This window comes from Microtus ochrogaster, chromosome 21, assembly GCF_000317375.1.
Source record: "Microtus ochrogaster isolate Prairie Vole_2 chromosome 21, MicOch1.0, whole genome shotgun sequence".
In the NCBI taxonomy this organism is placed as follows: Eukaryota; Metazoa; Chordata; class Mammalia; order Rodentia; family Cricetidae; genus Microtus; species Microtus ochrogaster.
Genome location: NC_022022.1, coordinates 11,080,415 through 11,098,522, shown reverse-complemented (window position 1 = coordinate 11,098,522; position 18,108 = coordinate 11,080,415). Strand labels below are relative to the sequence as shown.

Below are 18,108 nucleotides of genomic sequence, written 5' to 3'. Positions count from 1 at the left end.
GCAGAACATTGCATACATGATAGATAGATAGATAGATAGATAGATAGATAGATAGATAGATAGATAGATAGATAGATAGACAGACAGACAGACAGACAGACAGACAGACAGACAGACAATTTTTTAAAAATTTCTTTCATTTGCATATAACCACCTATCTTTCATACCTTTAAAAGGTTCTATGGATAAATGAAATAGAAACAACCATCTAAGGATAATCTAATTAGTTTTTTAAACAAAACAAAAACAAACAAACAAAAAAACACCCTAACTTCTACAACATTCACATTTGGATGGGCAGTGATGGCACACGCCTTTAATCCCAGAATTTGGAAAGCAGAGGCCGGAGGATTTCTGTGAGTTTAAGACCAGCCTGGTCTACAGAATTAGTTCTAGGACAGCTAAGACCACACAGAGAAACCCAGCCTAAAAAAAGAGAAAAAAAATAAAAATTCACATTTGAAATTTTCTGAGAACACATCAACGTTGGGTAGTAAAGATTTAGATTAAACCTTTATCTGGGACCAGACAGTAGTGACATATGCCTTTAATCTCAACACTTGAGAGGCAGAGGTAGGTACAACTCTCTGAGTTCCAGGTCAGCCAGGCCTACACTAAGTAACCCTGTCTAGAAAAAACCGAAACACAAAAAACTTCATTTAGATTACTACATATTAATCACAAAATATGAAACACAGAGACCTAATACTATAAAATTAGTAACTAAGTTTAAGGTTTATGTATTTCAAACTATGAAACATTTCTGGCAAATTACAGAAATACATACATGGCTCAAACATAAGCCCAACTGCATTCATATAAAGAAGTTAAATTGAGGCTTCTTGCTATAAAGGAAGAAAAGAAATTCAAAGGGCTTGCTTTGTCTTCATTTACATCATGCTTTAGTAATAATTCTTTCCTAAGACAATATCACAATTATCTAGTTATATGGCTTGGAAAAAAAAAAAAAGAAAGAAAGAAATGTTTTAGGTTGGGCATGGCAGTACATGACTCCCATCCCAGTACTTGGGAGACCGAGCTAAGCTCTATAGATAGGTTCAAGACTAACATAGTGCCGAGCGATGGTGGCGCACACCTTTAATCCCAGCACTCGGGAGGCAGAGACAGGCGGATCTCTGTGAGTTTGAGACCAGCCTGGTCTATAGAGCTAGTTCCAGGACAGGCTCCAAAGCCACAGAGAAACCCTGTCTCGAAAAATAAAAAAATAAGAAAAAAAAATTAAAAAAAAAAAGACTAACATAGTTATTTCCAAGTCGGCCAAAAAACAAAAATCAAAGTGTTATTAAAATTAACAACAAAGAAATTGTTAAAAGCTAGTTCTCTATCCCATAGTAGCAATCCTGGATTCTCAGAAAAATGCTGCAAGAAAGAACACCCCCACCACCACCCATTTAAAAGAGGTTTGAATAAACATTGAGAACAGCGGAAGAGCAAGAGAAGTAGTTTTTGTTTTACTTTTGCTGTAACCATACCTCTAGCTGCTGTAAGAGAGATTTTCCTTTCTTATTAATTTCATTGATAAGGGTGAAAATGGCCACTTTAATTTCTTGTTCTACTCGTTTATTAGTCTCATTTACTTCTTTGATCCTGAATAAGAAAAATGCATCATTAGGTTATCAACACAACTTGTGTCTGAATCACTCAACTAGGCACTTTTCCAAGTAATTAAAGTTAAATATTTGTCAGCATGCACAGGTGATGTGGAATTCCCCTCTGTATGTTGTGAATACCATAATAAAGAAGCTGCTTTGGGCTTATTGCAGTGCAGAATAGGACAAAGTGGGAATTCCAAACAGATAGAGGAGAGAGTAGGTGGAATCAAAGAAGAGCCATGTAGCCAATGAAGGAGAGAGACGCCAGATGGAACCTTACCAGTAAACCATGAGCCTATATAAGAGTTAGCCAGGAATATGCCTAAACTAATAGGCCAGGCAGTGTTTTAATTAACACAGATTCTGTGTTATTACTTCAGGTTTGGGCAGCAGGAAACGAACAAGCAGCTTCCGACTACACACAACTTGTGTTGTAGCAGACCTAACCATTTAATTAGATTCAAAGTCACACAAAGAATAAATTCAATATTTAGTGATTTAAATTAAGATTATGAAGGCCAGTTTATTTATCTGTAGAATATCAAATACTATGGCATGAATGTGATACAAATACCTAGCACTACTGACTGTCAATCAAATTTGCTACATATATTGTCTAATCATATTTGAAAATTCCACCTAAGATGCTTTCTGAAAACAAAACACAAAAGAATATCACAATGATTAGTTACAACCTTTTGAAACAGCGGAAACTTCACTTAAAAGCAGCATCTATTTTCATTTTAAGGTTTATCACTTCAAAAATGGGTTCTAGTTAAGATTGTTTCATAATTTCCTCTCAAACTGGCTTAATATCTCAGAGAGTAAAACATTAAATCATTGGCGGTAGGGAGTACACCTGTTAGCAGTGACCCAGGGTCTGTTTTATTGCTAAGAATGTGTTTTATCCCCAAAGATTATAAAACAATCCATTTTTAAAAATAGCTCCTACATATTTCATAAATAAATATATCTACCTATTACAATTACACATATTAAAGTTCTGGCAACGAATATAAAATGTTAGATTGCTTTCATATTTATAAAATAAGAAGTCATCTCATTAATAAAAGTAAAATATCACTACCCAACCATAATATCTAGTCTTTATCTTTTATGTATTCTACTAATGTATACACTCTTTCAGCAGCCAAACACAATTTTTCACACATTCTCATCAATTTAATACAATTTTTCCTCCTTTGACTATGATCACTGCTTGTTTAGATACTTATTTGCAACTTTTATTGACTTCTGTCCTTACTAAAATAAATGGAAAACAATAAATAAAAAATAAAAAGTTACTGCTGAGAGGTAGTGGCACATACCTTTAATCCCAGCACTTGGGGGGCAGAGGCAGGCAGACCTTTGTGAGTTTGAGACCAGCCTGGTCAACAATGTGAGTTCCAGAACAGCCAGTACTATTACACAGAGAAAGCCAGTCTTGAAATGCTACCCCCCAAATACTAAGTGTGCGCACACATGCACACACACCCACACAACAAACACACCCCATGGATAGTATTATATTCAGACCTCCAACATAAAACAAAACAAACAAGTCTCAGACTTATTATACTTTAAAACGTATCCATTATAAACTACTGGGGGTGGGAGGAGCTGGAGAGCTGGCTCAGAGATTTGGAGCTTTTTCAGAGGTTCCAAGGTTGATTCCCAGAACCCATGTGGCAACTCACAACCGTTTGCACCACCAGTTTGAAGGGATATAAGACCTTCTGGAATCTTCAAGCTCCAGGCATGCAGTGGTACAGATATACACACAGGCAAAACATTCACACATATAAAAAATAAAATAAAATTTTAAAATAATGTGGGCTGGAGATGACTTTGTGGTTTAGGTTCATTTTCAGTTCCATTTTTAGTACTCATAACCATTTGTAACTCCAGTTCCAGAGGTTCTAATCCCTTATTCTGGAATCTGTGGGTACGCACTGCTGAATTTACAGATAAACAAACAAACACACATACAGATTTTTTTTTTTTTTTGGTTTTTCGAGACAAGGTTCCTCTGTGGTTTTGGAGCCTGTCCTGGAACTAACTCTTGTAGACCAGGCTGGTCTCAAACTCACAGAGATCTGCCTGCCTCTGCCTCCCGAGTGCTGGGATTAAAGGCGTGTGCCACCACAGCCCGGCTCAGATATTTTTTAAAAAGTACTTTGCAAATGGAAAAACATTGAATAAAATTTTAAAATAATATGAAGCGGAATTGGAGAAAAATTGATTAACAGAACTCGTTGCAAAATTAAAGACTGAAGTTCAGATCCCAGAAAGCATACAAGCCAGACTCAAGGAGTCGAGTACCAATACTGAATCCTCGGGAAGGGCAGTAAGTACTCAACTGCTGAGCCATCTTTCCAGCCTTGCCTTTTATTTTCTTTTGGTCTCACTGAAGATGAAAAGTTCAATCATAAACCATTAATTTTATTCACTCAAATATTTAATACTTTGTATGTCTTATTATGTGTCATTTTACCATCATGAACTAACTAGTGGTTTCAATATTCAAGACAAAGTTTCAAGATCATTGAGTCCACTCAATTAACTACAATCTAATTCATACTCTCAGGAATTTCTAGGTTTAAAGTGTTCCATCCAGTTCCAAGTATGTGCTTTTCCAGTGACAAGAGTCCTAACCTTATTAATTTGCCCTCTTTAGAACTTATTACCACTATCCCTATAAATAATCGAGTTTGTTTATGAATATACCTAAGCCAGTCCTGCATGTCCAAAGCTGCAGGATCTCCACAACACAGGACAACAACTGGATATTCAAGAAGTCCCAGTTAGAGCCCAGCATCAACAGTGTAGCAGAAACCAGAGGCCTCAAACAATACTAAAGCCTCTTTACAATGAACACTTGCAAGTAAAGATATGTGGATAAAGAATTTACCATGTCACACTACTTTCATGAGATTGATTTTTCCTTCTTTTTTTTTTCCTCTTAAATTTTCTTTTATTTTGGGGAAAGGATGAAAGGGCAGAGGGTGGAAACAAAAGGATGGGGAAATGAATGGAATTGAGATACATGATGTAAAAGACACAAAGAAAAAATAAAAAGTTTTAAAAAATTAAGCACAAAAAATAAATGTGCCTAAATAGAATAATTATAAAATAATAAGGATGATGGTCACAGCAATGATAAAAATAACAGCAGCTGGGTGCTTAGGATGACAAAAATCTGTATTATAGATTTACCTTGTAATGCTACTAGTAAAGTAAGTGGTTTGGAATGTTTGGTGGGAAAATAAATCTCTTCACTACTGTGGGTTATTTTGTTATATTTTATGTAAGTTAGTTGTGCTACGCCTGCATACATTATGTGTGGGTGAGAGCACAGGGTACAGTCCAGAGAAGATGCTGGATGCCCTGCTCTGTATCAGTTCCCCTCATTTCCTTGAAATGATGTCACTGCACCTGGAGCTAGGCTGGTGGGCAGCAAGGCCCAGTCATCCTCCTGTCTCTACCTTTCACTGCTCTGGGCTTACGGTGGGTGTACAGCTAACCCATACTTAGCTTTCTATATGGGTGCTGGGCTATTAGGTCCTCATGCTTCCACATCAAAAATTCTTACCCACTAAAGCCTTTGTCCATTATCAATATTCTCTTTACATCTTCCATACAATTTCTACCTTTAATTTTATAATTCAGTTCTCTCCATACTAACTTATTTTCCAAGTTCAAAGCTCATGTACACTGAAGTCTTATTAATTATAAAAATTCAAAGATGTATCCTTAAAACTTTAAATGTTTTTGGCAAACTTTAAATAACAAATACATCAAGCTCAAATTTTATCACGGTCTATTAAAAATTACATCTCTATGAATGTTTAATGTAGTAGGAAAATAAATCTAATGTAGATGTATTCTTCCTTAATAATCCTTAAAGCAAAATTGTTTTTTTACGCAACAAACTTACCTATTTTGCACTTGTGTAGCTGCAAAATGAACGTAATTCTTCTTTTCAAGAAGCTTAGCCAACAGATTTTCAATTGCACCTTTCTGATTTTGAAATGCTTCTTCCAAAAACTGATACCTTAAAACAAATTAACAAAGACTATATTCAAAACAGAGAATTTGTAATTAATGCATAGGAAATAATAGTTATGAGTCAATTTTGAAGTAACTATTTGCTGCTGGTCACTTGTATATCACTACAACAGCAACTTTTAACTGGCAATTAAATAGCTCCTGTCTGGAAAAACTTCCTCAGAAAACTGTGAGTACTGTTACATCAGAGTTTTAATTGAGGACGTCTATTTTTTTTTTTAATCCAACTATCTGAATAAGGTGCATACAATTGAAATCATAAAATACAACATACTATACAAATACTATCAAAATCAATAAAGTTCCAAAATAACTGCTATCAGTCTGTGCTTATCTACTCAGTGACTGAGTTCTGTAAATCAAATTCACATGCTAGGCGAGTACTCTAAAACAGATCTACACCCACAAACCTAATTAAGCATTTTGAAATAGAACTATAGTCATAATACACATGCAATTTTGCATTTGATTTTTAACTATCTACTATGTTTTATGAGGCTTTCCAAAGAAATTCTATCAAATAAAGACATCAATGAAGTTTTTACTCTGAAAATATCAATACTTATACATGCTCAAATTTTCTAATTATAACACTAGAAATTTAGATTTAATGTTCAAATCCAAACCCCTTGGCTACTAGGATACTTTTATTTCATTTTTATAAATTATTAACTCAACAAATTAATTTTTATATGTCTCTTTTTCTTTTTTTCTGGTTTTCGAGACAGGGTTCTCTGTAGTTTTGGAGCTTACTCTGGAACTAGCTATTGTAGACCAGACTGGCCTCAAACTCAGAGATCTGCCTGCCTCTGCCTCCCGAGTGCTGGAATTAAAGGTGTACACCACCGTCCAGCTTCTTTGTTGTTCTTTAGTGTACTTTCTATTTAAGTAAAAAGACTCGTGTGGTTCACAGTATAGTAATAAGCAGGCACAAATATGCACCGATACCACACTGTGACAAAATATAATCTGTACCAAAACCAGGTGTCTGAAAATAGCTTCAATACCTAGGGAAGCTTCACAGAGAAGTCCTTCAGACAAATGTTCAGTGCACTGCTTAGTGCATTTTCTACAGAGTCAAAGAATATGCAAATTGCCATAATATGAGACAAAACCTAATTTAAAATAAACTGAGTATCAAGGGCCAGGTATACTATGCCATTTCTTTGTTTTGTTTTCTAAGTAACAAGAAGCCATTGAAGAATTCTAAGCAGAGCCAGGCAGATCTCTGTGAGTTCGAAGCCAATTTGGTCTACAGAGTGAGTTCCAGGACAGCCAGAGATACACAGAGAAACCCCTGGGGGCGGGGGGATCTAAGCAGAATATGAAAATTCAGACCACTCTAGGAAGATCATCCAACAGAAATGTAAGACTAAAAACGACACAAAACCTAAATGAGACAGATGAAGAGTAGTTCAAACTCAGACAGAAGCACAGGCAAGAGATCAGGGTATTTTTGCTGGTTGGTATTATGAGAGATTAGGCGTTTTAGTGATGTAAGAAGTCAATTAAGGCAATGTTAAGAGTACAGCAATGAAATCAGATAAGCCCAATGGTATGTATAATAATGGCATGAAAGTTATGGGGGTGATCAATTACTTTGGATTTAATTACACAGAATAAGATTTTGGCCCCATACTGTAAATCTGGCCTAAAGTCCAAGGCTTGAGAGGTCATAGGCCCTAGACAGGAATCCTACTACTACTGTTCTTCTGCTAAACAAGTTGTCAAATTGCCTTCTAAATATTTATGCTCAGATCCATACATTAGGCCTGTCTTCAATCCTAACCAGAGAAACTTCTCTCTGCAATATTCAGCAGTTAATGCAGACCTACAACTGGTCAAAGTGCTAAGAATAAGTCTCCACTGAGTTCTCAGGCCTAACGAAATGGGACACCTGTATCAACAATACCACCCCATCCACCCCTGCCCCAGCTGACAGAATATCACAGAAGGGCTTAAGAATATAAGAGCCAGAGGACAGGAAGGGAATATGAAATGGTCATTCCATCCATGGACTCACTACAGTTATGATCCACCCACATACGATCAAGTCAGCAAGACCAGTCAGTATTCCACAGCTAGTAGCACTAACTTACTGAGTGGAAATAGGACAAAAGGAGATCACAAAAAGGGGGTATTGGCAGTGTTGAGCATGTGGGCATGTGGGGAAGAGAAGGGATTCCTGGGAGTAGAATACAAACTGGGGTACGTATGTTCAAGATGCATTATTTACATGTATCAAACTATCAAAGAATAAATACAAGCTATCCTTTACAGGGGAGGGGAGAGAAAGAGAGTTGAATGCCTAACCAAAGCAGAACCAGGCCTTCTCCCTCTACCATCTTAACACTTGGAAGGCTGATGAAGAACTCCCATCAGCCCGTTGCAAGTTTTGAGGTCAGTTTGGGCTATAAACTGAGTTCTATACCAGCTTAGGATAAGGTGAGACCCTGTCTCCAAAAAGCTAAAGGGAAGAGGAAGAAAAGTGGGTCAATGGGGATGAGGAATTAAAGATAATAAAAAAATTACCGCTGTGTATTTACCAGATACTGAAATCACAAATGGAAAGGCAAGAATTTAAATGAGCAAGAAAACTGTAAACTCAAAAGTTGGTGCCTGAGCTAAAATATTTAAAGAAAAAGCTATAAAATTAACATAAAAAAACACTTGTTACCAAAAAGTTTTTTAATAGTGGGATTTGAAAAAAGGAAGAATGGAGGACAACAGAAGGGAAAGTGAGGAAGAGGCAGGAGAATTAGGAGACTAAGGCCAAGGTTGCCTTCAACAAAGTAGAGCATGGATCTCTGTATTACAGAAAATAGCTGGAAAGGTGCTAGCTTTATTTATGGTAAAATATATATACATGTATAATAAAATCTCTATATAAAATATAATAAAATCTACCAGCTTAACCAATTTTTAGGAGTCCAATGTTCATATGGCATTTTAATTCCAACAACTGACTGCTATTTCTCAATACAAAGAATAAGTAAGCAGTAGAGGATGCTGGGGGGGGCACTTAACATTATATAAATTTACCGTGTTATTATAACAACATAAATCTCACAAACATTATGCATAACTAATGAAACCATACCCAATTAAATACAAGCTGTATGATTCAATTTTTTGATGAAGTAAAAGAATTTTTGGGTAAAAGGCTGTTATTCATCCACCCTTTCTATTTTTTTAATATTTATTTATTTATTTATTATGTATACAATATTCTGTCTGTATGCCTGAAGGCCAGAAGAGGACACCAGACCTCATTACAGATGGTTGTGAGCCACCATGTGGTTGCTGGGAATTGAACTCAGAACCTTTGGAAGAGCAGGCAATGCTCCTAACCACTGAGCCATCTCTCCAGCCCCCAGTATACTTTCCCTCTTGATAGTCACTAGAGATGGAAAAAAACCATTGTCACAGATATTTCTATTAGTTGTTTTAAGCATACAGTGGGAACCACCTTCAAAATTCATAGATAGCATGAAAAAAAAATCAAAGAACTAGAAATTGTTCTATACCTTAAACTCAGACCATTTTGAAAGTTTCTCTTCTGTACTTCTTAATAAAAACTAATTGTCTTTTCATACGTTTTGGTGTCTGAGGCAGGAATCCTAATGCCAACAGCATCCTTTATTCTCAGTTTGAGATCGCTACTCAGTTATCTTACAAAAAGAATTTTTTTAATTAAAAAACTTTATTTTAATAGATTTTTAACATGACTGCATAAGGAAAAGTGCAACACAGAGAGATGTATTCCTCAGGCCAGGTCCCACATATAGAAAGGTCAAGCTGAATTTGCACCTGCCCTTTTCCAGCTCTCCTCCACTTGGGCTGTAGCAATTCAGTGTCTGACATATATATCTATCTATCTCCAGGTTACACAGTTCTGGTCTAGTCAACTCCTGGCCAGGCCTCAAGCTAATACTTCTCTAAATCATCTTTACTTCCTGCATTGTAATTTTCCACTTCCTAGGATAGTTAACATTGGTCAATTACTCTTTCTTAGGGATCTTCTGTGTCTACAATAGCAACAGGCTATCCAAAATGCAGAGAACTGATTGTGAGGTGTCCCAAGGATATGTAAGTCACAGTTTAACCATTTTGTTTGTTTCTGAGGGGGGGTCTCACCATTTGCTCTGCCTATCCTAAAACTCACTAAGTAGAAGAACCAGGATAGCCTCCATACGGGATTACCACTACATCCAACTCCAGTTTAACCACTTTTAAGAAACCATTTTGAGAAAACCATTTGGTTGGGGGTGGGGTAAGGGTTTCTCCTTTTTAAGTTTAGGGCCAGCCTGCACTACAGAGCCAAGTTCCAGTTGCGATGGAGGGGGCTTCCACATTTTAGATAAAGCATTTTATCATTCTGACATGACTTAGATATATTATGCTTCACAGTCAAGAGTTGGATGACTCTACATCCTAGTTCTCTTCAGTAAGATACATAATGATATTTAATTTTATCAGACTGTTCTAAAAATTACATTTGTCAAAACACAAAAAGAAATTGTGGACACATTAAAGATTTATAGCTAGTCATTGTTATTCTTTGTAACATTTTTCTTTATAAAAGGCATGGTGCATGCCTTTGATCCCAGCACTGGGGGGGGGGGGCAGAGGCAGGCAGATCTCTATGAATTCAAGGCTAGCCTGGTCTATACAGGGAGATCCAGGACTGTTACTATAGAGAGCCCTGTCTCAAAAACAAAACAAAAAAAGCAAAAATAAAATGCACTAATATTATCATTTCATATGTATGAACGTTTTGCCTACCCGTACTTAAGCACTATGTGTATGCCTGATGCTCTTGGAGACCTGAAGATCCCTCCAGAATGTTGTGACAGATGTTTGCAAACCACCATGTAAGTGCTACAAACTGAATCCAGCTCCTCTGGAAAAGTAGCCATGCTCTTAACTTCTAAACCATGTCTCCAGCCACTGTTAATTTTTTATTTTGTATGTACTCACATTCATATGTAGAGGCAAAAGGTCAACATAGGATATTGGATTTTAGGAGCCATCTCCCAACAAGATCTAGGGTTCACGGACTAGGATATGCTCACTGGTCAGCAAGCCCCAAGGACCCAAATGCCTCCTCATGCCTAGCAGGGGTTTTAAGTGTGCAATACCACACCTGGTTTTTAAATATGAATGTTGGAGATTCATATTAAGTCCTCATTCTTGCAAGGCAGGCACTTTACAAACTGAAGAATCTCCTCAGGCCTCTTTTTAATAACTTGAAATGATTTAGTGTTACAATATAAAATCTCACAGCTGCGACAGCAAAAAGAGATATGCACGGAGACCTTAAGAGAAAGGGTTCAGACATTCTGCGAAAGGAACTAGGTTCTTTGTGTCTCCTTACTGAAACATGCGAAGTGAACAAACTGAATGGGTTTTATCTTGGAAACTGGCTGCATTTGCAACATGGAAGTTGATGGAGGAAGGTCATTGGTTAAAAAATAAAGAAACTGCTTTGGCCCATTTTATTGGTTAGAACATAGGTGGGTGGAGTAAACAGAAGAGAAGGCTGGGAAAAAGAAGTTGAGTCAGTGAGTCGCCATGATTCTCCCACTCCAGGCAGACGCAGGTTAAGATCATTCCTGGTAAGCCAGCTCATGGGCTACAGCAGATTATTAGAAATGGGCTAGTCCTGGTGCAAGAGCTAGCCTAGAAAAGGCTAGATAGAAATGGGCCAAGCGGTGTTTAAGAGAATACAGTTTCCGTGTAATTATTTCGGGGCATAAGCTAAGCTAGCCATGTAGGTGGCCGGGGTGCTGGGGATGCAGCCCAGCCGCTCGTATTACAACAGGCAGTGAACTAATGGAAAAGCAGATTCGGAATTCAGAGCCTTCCTTTATCTGACAGTGATTAGAACTGTAGCAACAAAGGCATTTTGGGCAGAAGCCCACAAAAACAGTTATAGACACAATTAATGAAGTAGATGGTGATCTTTACAGCAAAGATAACTTTCTTAAGGATTAGAAAATGATGGCAAACAAAATGAAACATAAAGTGGTAAAATAATCACCGAAGAGAAGGTTGGAGAGATGGCCAGAGTTCAAAGAATTTGCTGCTCTTGCCATAAGATTCTTGCCGGGCAGTGGTGGTGCACACCTTTAATCCCAGCACTCAGGAGGCAGAGGCAGTCTGGTCCACAGAGCGGGTTCAAGGACAGGATCAGAAGTTACAGAGAAACACTATCTTGAAAAAACAAACAAGATTCTTAACCAGCCTGGATTAGGATCAGTTTGTTTCTTATTATTGTGTGCTTGTTTATAAATCTGAACTTAGCCCTGGGTACCCCTTCTTTTAAGTCACTGTAAAACTGAATACACACCTAAGATTCTAAATTTCAGCCATAAGACCTATCTATACAAAAATGTCAAAGTCAACCAAATACCAAGAAAAATGATTTCTTTAGAATGACTGTAAAGAAACTTCACTTACAAAGTTCCACTCAAGTGATCTTTATACATTATCTTTTAACATATACATAAAAGACACATATATACACATTTTAAGCAATCATATAAATTCTCAGTAACACAAAATTACAATAAAGCATAAAAAACACTAAAGTTAAAAATATTCCCTTTTAAAACATGACGGAATAGCCAATATTTAATAGTCTATAAAAATAAATAAAAGGCAATAATTATATTCAGGAACTGCTGACAGGAAAAGATAATCACAATCGCCCTGCGTTTCTGTCTATAGACAATTTATTTCATTCTTTGGGGCTTGCCGAGGCTCAATCCCAAGACTTTGTACATGGTGAGTACTTTTACTACTGAGCCACATCCCCTTTCCCCAAAAGACAGTATTATAAAAACTGGGACATAGAGCTAAAAATCAACTAGAACACAGGCAGAAATCTTAGAGTTCCTGGGTAGCTACAAAGAAGTTACATTTGATATTTAAAAAACAACAAAAACAAAACACACACATGTATGTCCACTTGCAGATAAAAAGCTAAGTGAATCTCACACAGAATGAATTGAAATTCTATTCGGGGGGGGGGGGACTGCTAAGAAAAATATCTAAGAAAAAGAGGAAAAGTTGAAAGCAACCAAGGAAAGGTCATATAACATTCAGAAATGTATTAATGATCTGATCCTACTGCACGCACTGGCTTTGTGGGAGCCTAGGCAGTTTGGATGCTCAACTTGCTAGACCTGGATGGAGGTGGGGGTTCCTTGGACTTCCCACAGGACAGGGAACCCTGATTGCTTTTTGGGCTGGGGGGGGAGGGGGACTTGGTTGGGGGAGGGGGAGGGAAATGGGAGGTGGTGGCGGGGAAGAGACAGAAATCTTTAATTAATAAATAAATAAATAAATAAAATATGTATTTTGACTTAAAAAAAGGAAACCAAGCAGCAGCTGATTTAAAAGCATAAAAAAAAGAAAAAGAAATGTATTAATGATATTCCTAGCACATACAAAGTGCAGGTTCTAACACATTAAATGGGGAATGAGATAACAATGCACAGTATTAACACATTTTAAGAGCTAAAGAAAAAAGGACGATTCAGAAGTTTAAAGCACCCTTTTCTACATTAAGAATTTTCATATGAACACAAGCTGAAAGAAGTCATTGCCAGTGACTGAAGAAATGCTGAAGGGCCAGAGAGATGGCTCAGCAGTCAGAGGTACTTGTTGCAGAAGCCTGATGACCAGAGTTCAATGCCCAGAACCTATGTAAAGTGAGCCAGCCATCCGGTGTTGCAGGAGACCAGCAGCTATAGGCTGGAGGAGCGGAAGGAACTCCTGCAACAATCCACCCCTGATTTTATTTGTTTTTGTCAGACTTTCGGCCTGAAACTCACAGATCAGGCTAAACTGGATGACCAGCAAGCCCCCAAGGACCCACCTATCTCTTCCTCCCCACCACTGGGAATTCAAGCGTGTGCTACCAGGCGTGGCATTTTTACTTTTTCTGAGGATGGCACTAAGTTCTCATGCATATACAGAAAACATTCTAAAGAGCTAGTCATCTCCCCAAACCAACAGCTTTTTTTTTTAATCACTGCTTCTCACTTCACAAGTGAGACATGAGTTCAATCTCCCACAACCCATTTAAAACTATGGAGGGAACTGCTTCCAAAGTTGTCCACCGACCTCTATACCCATGCAGCTACACAATTAAAAAAAAAAAAACCTAAGCAACTGTATATAAGACTGAATAATGTGCAGTCAAGTTATTTTTTTAATAGTGACTTATTATACAAAGTCACTAAATTTGTGTAGTGAGAAATAGTAAAAATACTTTATAGACATTAAGTCAGTAGAGTTACATATCATCATCCAAAGCCATCACTAAGACAAAAGAATGAAGAAGTACAGCTTTAAAGGCCAAAAGTAAAGAAAAAAGATTTATAAACCTAACAAAAATAACTCAGGAACAAAACAAAAAGGAGAAAAATAAAGAACAAAAAGCAAGGCCAGAGATGTATAGTTCAATTGTAGAGTGCGTGTTTAGCATGTACAAGGTCCTAGCTTCAATAAGCAGTACCACAAAAGACAGACAATATCTCAGAAGGAAGTGCTCCAATGCTAAAGTACTTGCTGTGTAAGCCTGAGGGCCTGAGTGTAGAAGCCCAGCCCCTACTACAAAGCCAGGTGTGTGGCACAGGACTGTAACCTCAGGGCTGAGGTAGTGGAGAGGAAGGAAGATCTCTGAGGTTTGCTAGCTAAGTCTAGCCAATCTGTATGCTCAAAGTTTAGCAAAGGACTTGTCTCAAAAAAAAATTAGGCAAAAAGTAACCAAGGAAGACAGCCGTCACCGGCCTTTGGCCTATACAAATTACATGTACTCATATACTACACACACAAGACAGAGATGAGGCCTCCAATTTAAAGATAAAGCAAGGCTACTTATGCAACTTAAAATTTTTCTATAAAAATATACTACACATAATGTTTTGGTCAATAACAGACTATTTTCATCAGACTATAATGGAAAAATTCCTATACTATATATGTTTACAACTCAAGTCTTATTATTAAAAATGTTTTAAGGTTATGATGGTTTGAAACAAAATAGACTCCAAAGGGAGTGGCACTACGAGGAGGTGTGGCCTTGTTCAAGGAAGTGTGTCACAGTGAGAGCAGGCTTTGAGGTCTCTTTTATTCAAGCTTCCCTCAGAGTAACTGTCAGCTGACTTCCTGTTGCCTTCAAGATATAGCATTCTCAGCTCTAGTACCACATCTGCCTGCAAGCTGTCATGCTCCCCACTGTGGTGATAATAAACTGAACCCCTGAAACTGTAAGCAAGCCACACTAAATGTTTTCTTTATAAAAGTTACCATGGCCGGGCGATGGTGGCGCACGCCTTTAATCCCAGCACTCGGGAGGCAGAGGCAGGCGGATCTCTGTGAGTTCGAGACCAGCCTGCTCTACAGAGCTAGTTCCAGGACAGGCTCCAAAGCCACAGAGAAACCCTGTCTCGAAAAACAAAAAACAAAAAACAAAAAACAAAAAACAAAAAACAAAAACAAATAAAAGTTACCATGGTCATAGTGTATCTTCATAGCAATAACAACCTTAACTAAGACAAAGGGGTTTTTTTTAATTGTTTTAAACTTTAGTGCAACCCAAGTATAAAGTGCTTATGAACATCATAATAGTTTGAGTTTCTAGGCCTTCAAATTGACTTACTCATCCAGAGCAACTTTTCAGGCCTGCAAATTCTATTTGTGGTGTCTTACAGAGTTTAAGACTTTCATCTTTCAATGCGATATTATTTGCTGTATTTTGGAAACTACACAGTGACTTCAAGGCCAGCCTGAGCTATACACCCTATCTCAGAGAAGGGGGGGGGATGTAACAGAACAGAACACAACAAACCGAAAACCTACAAAAACTAAGGGGAGTTGAGAGAGCAAACTGCTATGTATTATAAATGTCGGACATTAAGGCATTATACAGTTAGTCATTGAGTTAAGAACTAAAATCTTTAAGAGAATAGCAACAATAACTGGTATAGATGACAGCATGATACAATCTGGAGGGAAGAGGGAGAGAGAATGGGGTAAACAGCAGATTTTAGTAGTTCTACAATCATACAGCCAGGCAGAGCATAATGCAAATGCAGTTCTGGGCATAATGTCATCTTTGTAATCTGAGAGGCCACGGCACGACAGCATATTTGAGGACAGCCTAGATTGCACATCAAGACATCAAAAACACAAACATTCACTAAAACAAAATGAAAGTACAAACACAGGAGAAAGATGTGATACTATGATATATGGCATATGCCTCTTAATGGGGGATACACACTAAGCGCTATGTCATTAGGAAATTTCATCACCGTGCCTCTAAACTTAAAAGAAATGGTCTGAAACTTGAGCTGATCACAAAACATCAGTGACTTTACAATAATGGCTACATAATGAACCTACATTAAAAAAAATACAAAAGGCAGAATCTGGGGAGCTTCTAGGTTACTGGACATATGGATAATAAGAAACCTACTGATATATTCCCCTTTCTCCTATAGCTTGCCCTATGTATCTCATCCAATGGCTATCTATTTGTATTTAAAACATCTTCATAATAAACACAACTGTATATTAAATTGTATATTAAAGAGGTCCTAGTCTATGGACCATAACCCAATTTACAACTGGTACCTCAAGAAGGAACACCCCAAAGGTAACTCGAGGTACACAGGTGTTCTAAGTGAATTAAAGGACATTTAGTTGATGTCAGAATGTTAACATTAAGAATAAAAACAAACAAACATACATAAATGGCCACAGAAATGTTCTGAAGAAATGTCCTGAATACAGGAGAAGGAAAAAAAGTTTATCCCCGCTCATCCCCATATCTTCAACACCATACGTTAGGGCTGGGTAGGGTAAGCATACTTAATAATCTCAGCACTTAGGAGACAGGGGCAGAAGGATCCTTGAAAGTGTTAAGGCCAGCATGGTCTACATAGCAAGTTCCACACTGCCTCAAACAGAGAAAGAGGGGGAACAACAGAAGACAGGAACAGATTAATATAATCAGGACTAAGATGTAAATGATAAAGGAAAAAAGTTAAACTTTTAAAAACCTTCAAGGTGGGAAGTTAGTTGAAACTACTCTTCTGCTACTCGTTACCCATGAACCCTCTACTTCTTTAAGACCAAAGAAACTATCTTGTCACAAGAAAAAGTATACCATCTTCCTTCTCACCGAGTAGCCTGAGAGATGGCTCAGCAAGAAAAAGACACTGTCAGGTCTAACAACCTAAGCTCAGTTCCTGGGAGTCCTATGATGGAAAGATAGAACCAATTCTGAAAGTTGTACTCTGGTCTTCACGCTGAATTTTGGCACTCCTCTCTCCAAATAATTAACTTATTATATAATTTACATACTATGAAAATTTAAATAGTATGAAAGAAATCTGAGGGATCAAAGTATCTGGCTGAAGCTCTGACAAAGATAATTTAATGACTGAGACAACTGGAGGAAAATAACATTGTGATTTGGCCCTGAAGGTGAAGTCTTCCATAAGATTAGTCACTTCAGGTATAAATAACATGGCCAAGCTGCAGATGAGAGACATGCAACATTTCTGAATGTAACAATTAAGGCTAAAAAGAGTGCTCTCTAACAGTGAGAGGGTTGTTTTTTTCCAAAAAGGCATTACCTATAAAATCGAATGTGAGCTGCTTTATATATTGAACTCTATATTCTATAGTTTCTACACAATATGGGGAGAAATGAACATGTAAACTAAAGAGATTTAGAGCACAAACACTGGTCCTCAAATCATGGCTCTACCACTTGTACAAACTACTAAAGCCTCCTGAGAGTAGGCTCTCTCACCTTTCCAACAGTCTTAACATCAACACTCATACTTCATGAATTAAATAAAGTACAAGAACTGTCAGCAATTAGATGACGGCATCAGTGACATCAATAAATCCACTGCCGCAAACATACAGTCAGAAAACATTTGCTCCAGGAACAGTTGTGCACTGGAGTCTGAGAGAGGCGGGAAGATCATAAACTGGAAACCAACTTGGGCAACTCAACCAGACTTCATTTGAGAAAGAAAATAAGAAAGCAAGAGATGGAAAATATAGGATAGTTGGGGTTTGGGACAGAAACTCATTACTACTCTTTCTTGAGAGTAGACTGATAAAACTTACTTTCATCCATTTAGAAATCTATCTTCAAAAATATCCTAGATACTTCTCTAGTTTGTAGATGGGCCATATCACCTACTATTTCTAAAACAAATGCCATGGAAAGTGAGGAAGCTTGCAAAAATTATGTTATATGCCTAACTAAAAATTCTATTACAGTCCTGAAACAGTTCAGGTGAAACAGACATGTGTAACTATTGCTGATTCAGTTAAAATATGGCTAATAAAGTTATGTATTAAAACTATACTAAGAAGCCGGGCGGTGGTG

General features: G+C 37.4%; 1 protein-coding gene across 1 annotated transcript in view; it reads right to left on the bottom strand.

Moving 5' to 3' along the window:
- Positions 1-18,108, bottom strand: part of Trim33 (tripartite motif containing 33) — a 92,819-nt gene that overhangs the window by 34,365 nt on the left and 40,346 nt on the right. Inside the window, exons 7-8 of the mRNA XM_005357155.3 lie at positions 5,551-5,667; positions 1,494-1,608 (exon numbers count right to left, since the gene is read on the bottom strand). Coding sequence (XP_005357212.2) covers positions 1,494-1,608; positions 5,551-5,667 — 232 coding nt within the window. The remainder of the gene's footprint in view (positions 1-1,493; positions 1,609-5,550; positions 5,668-18,108) is intronic.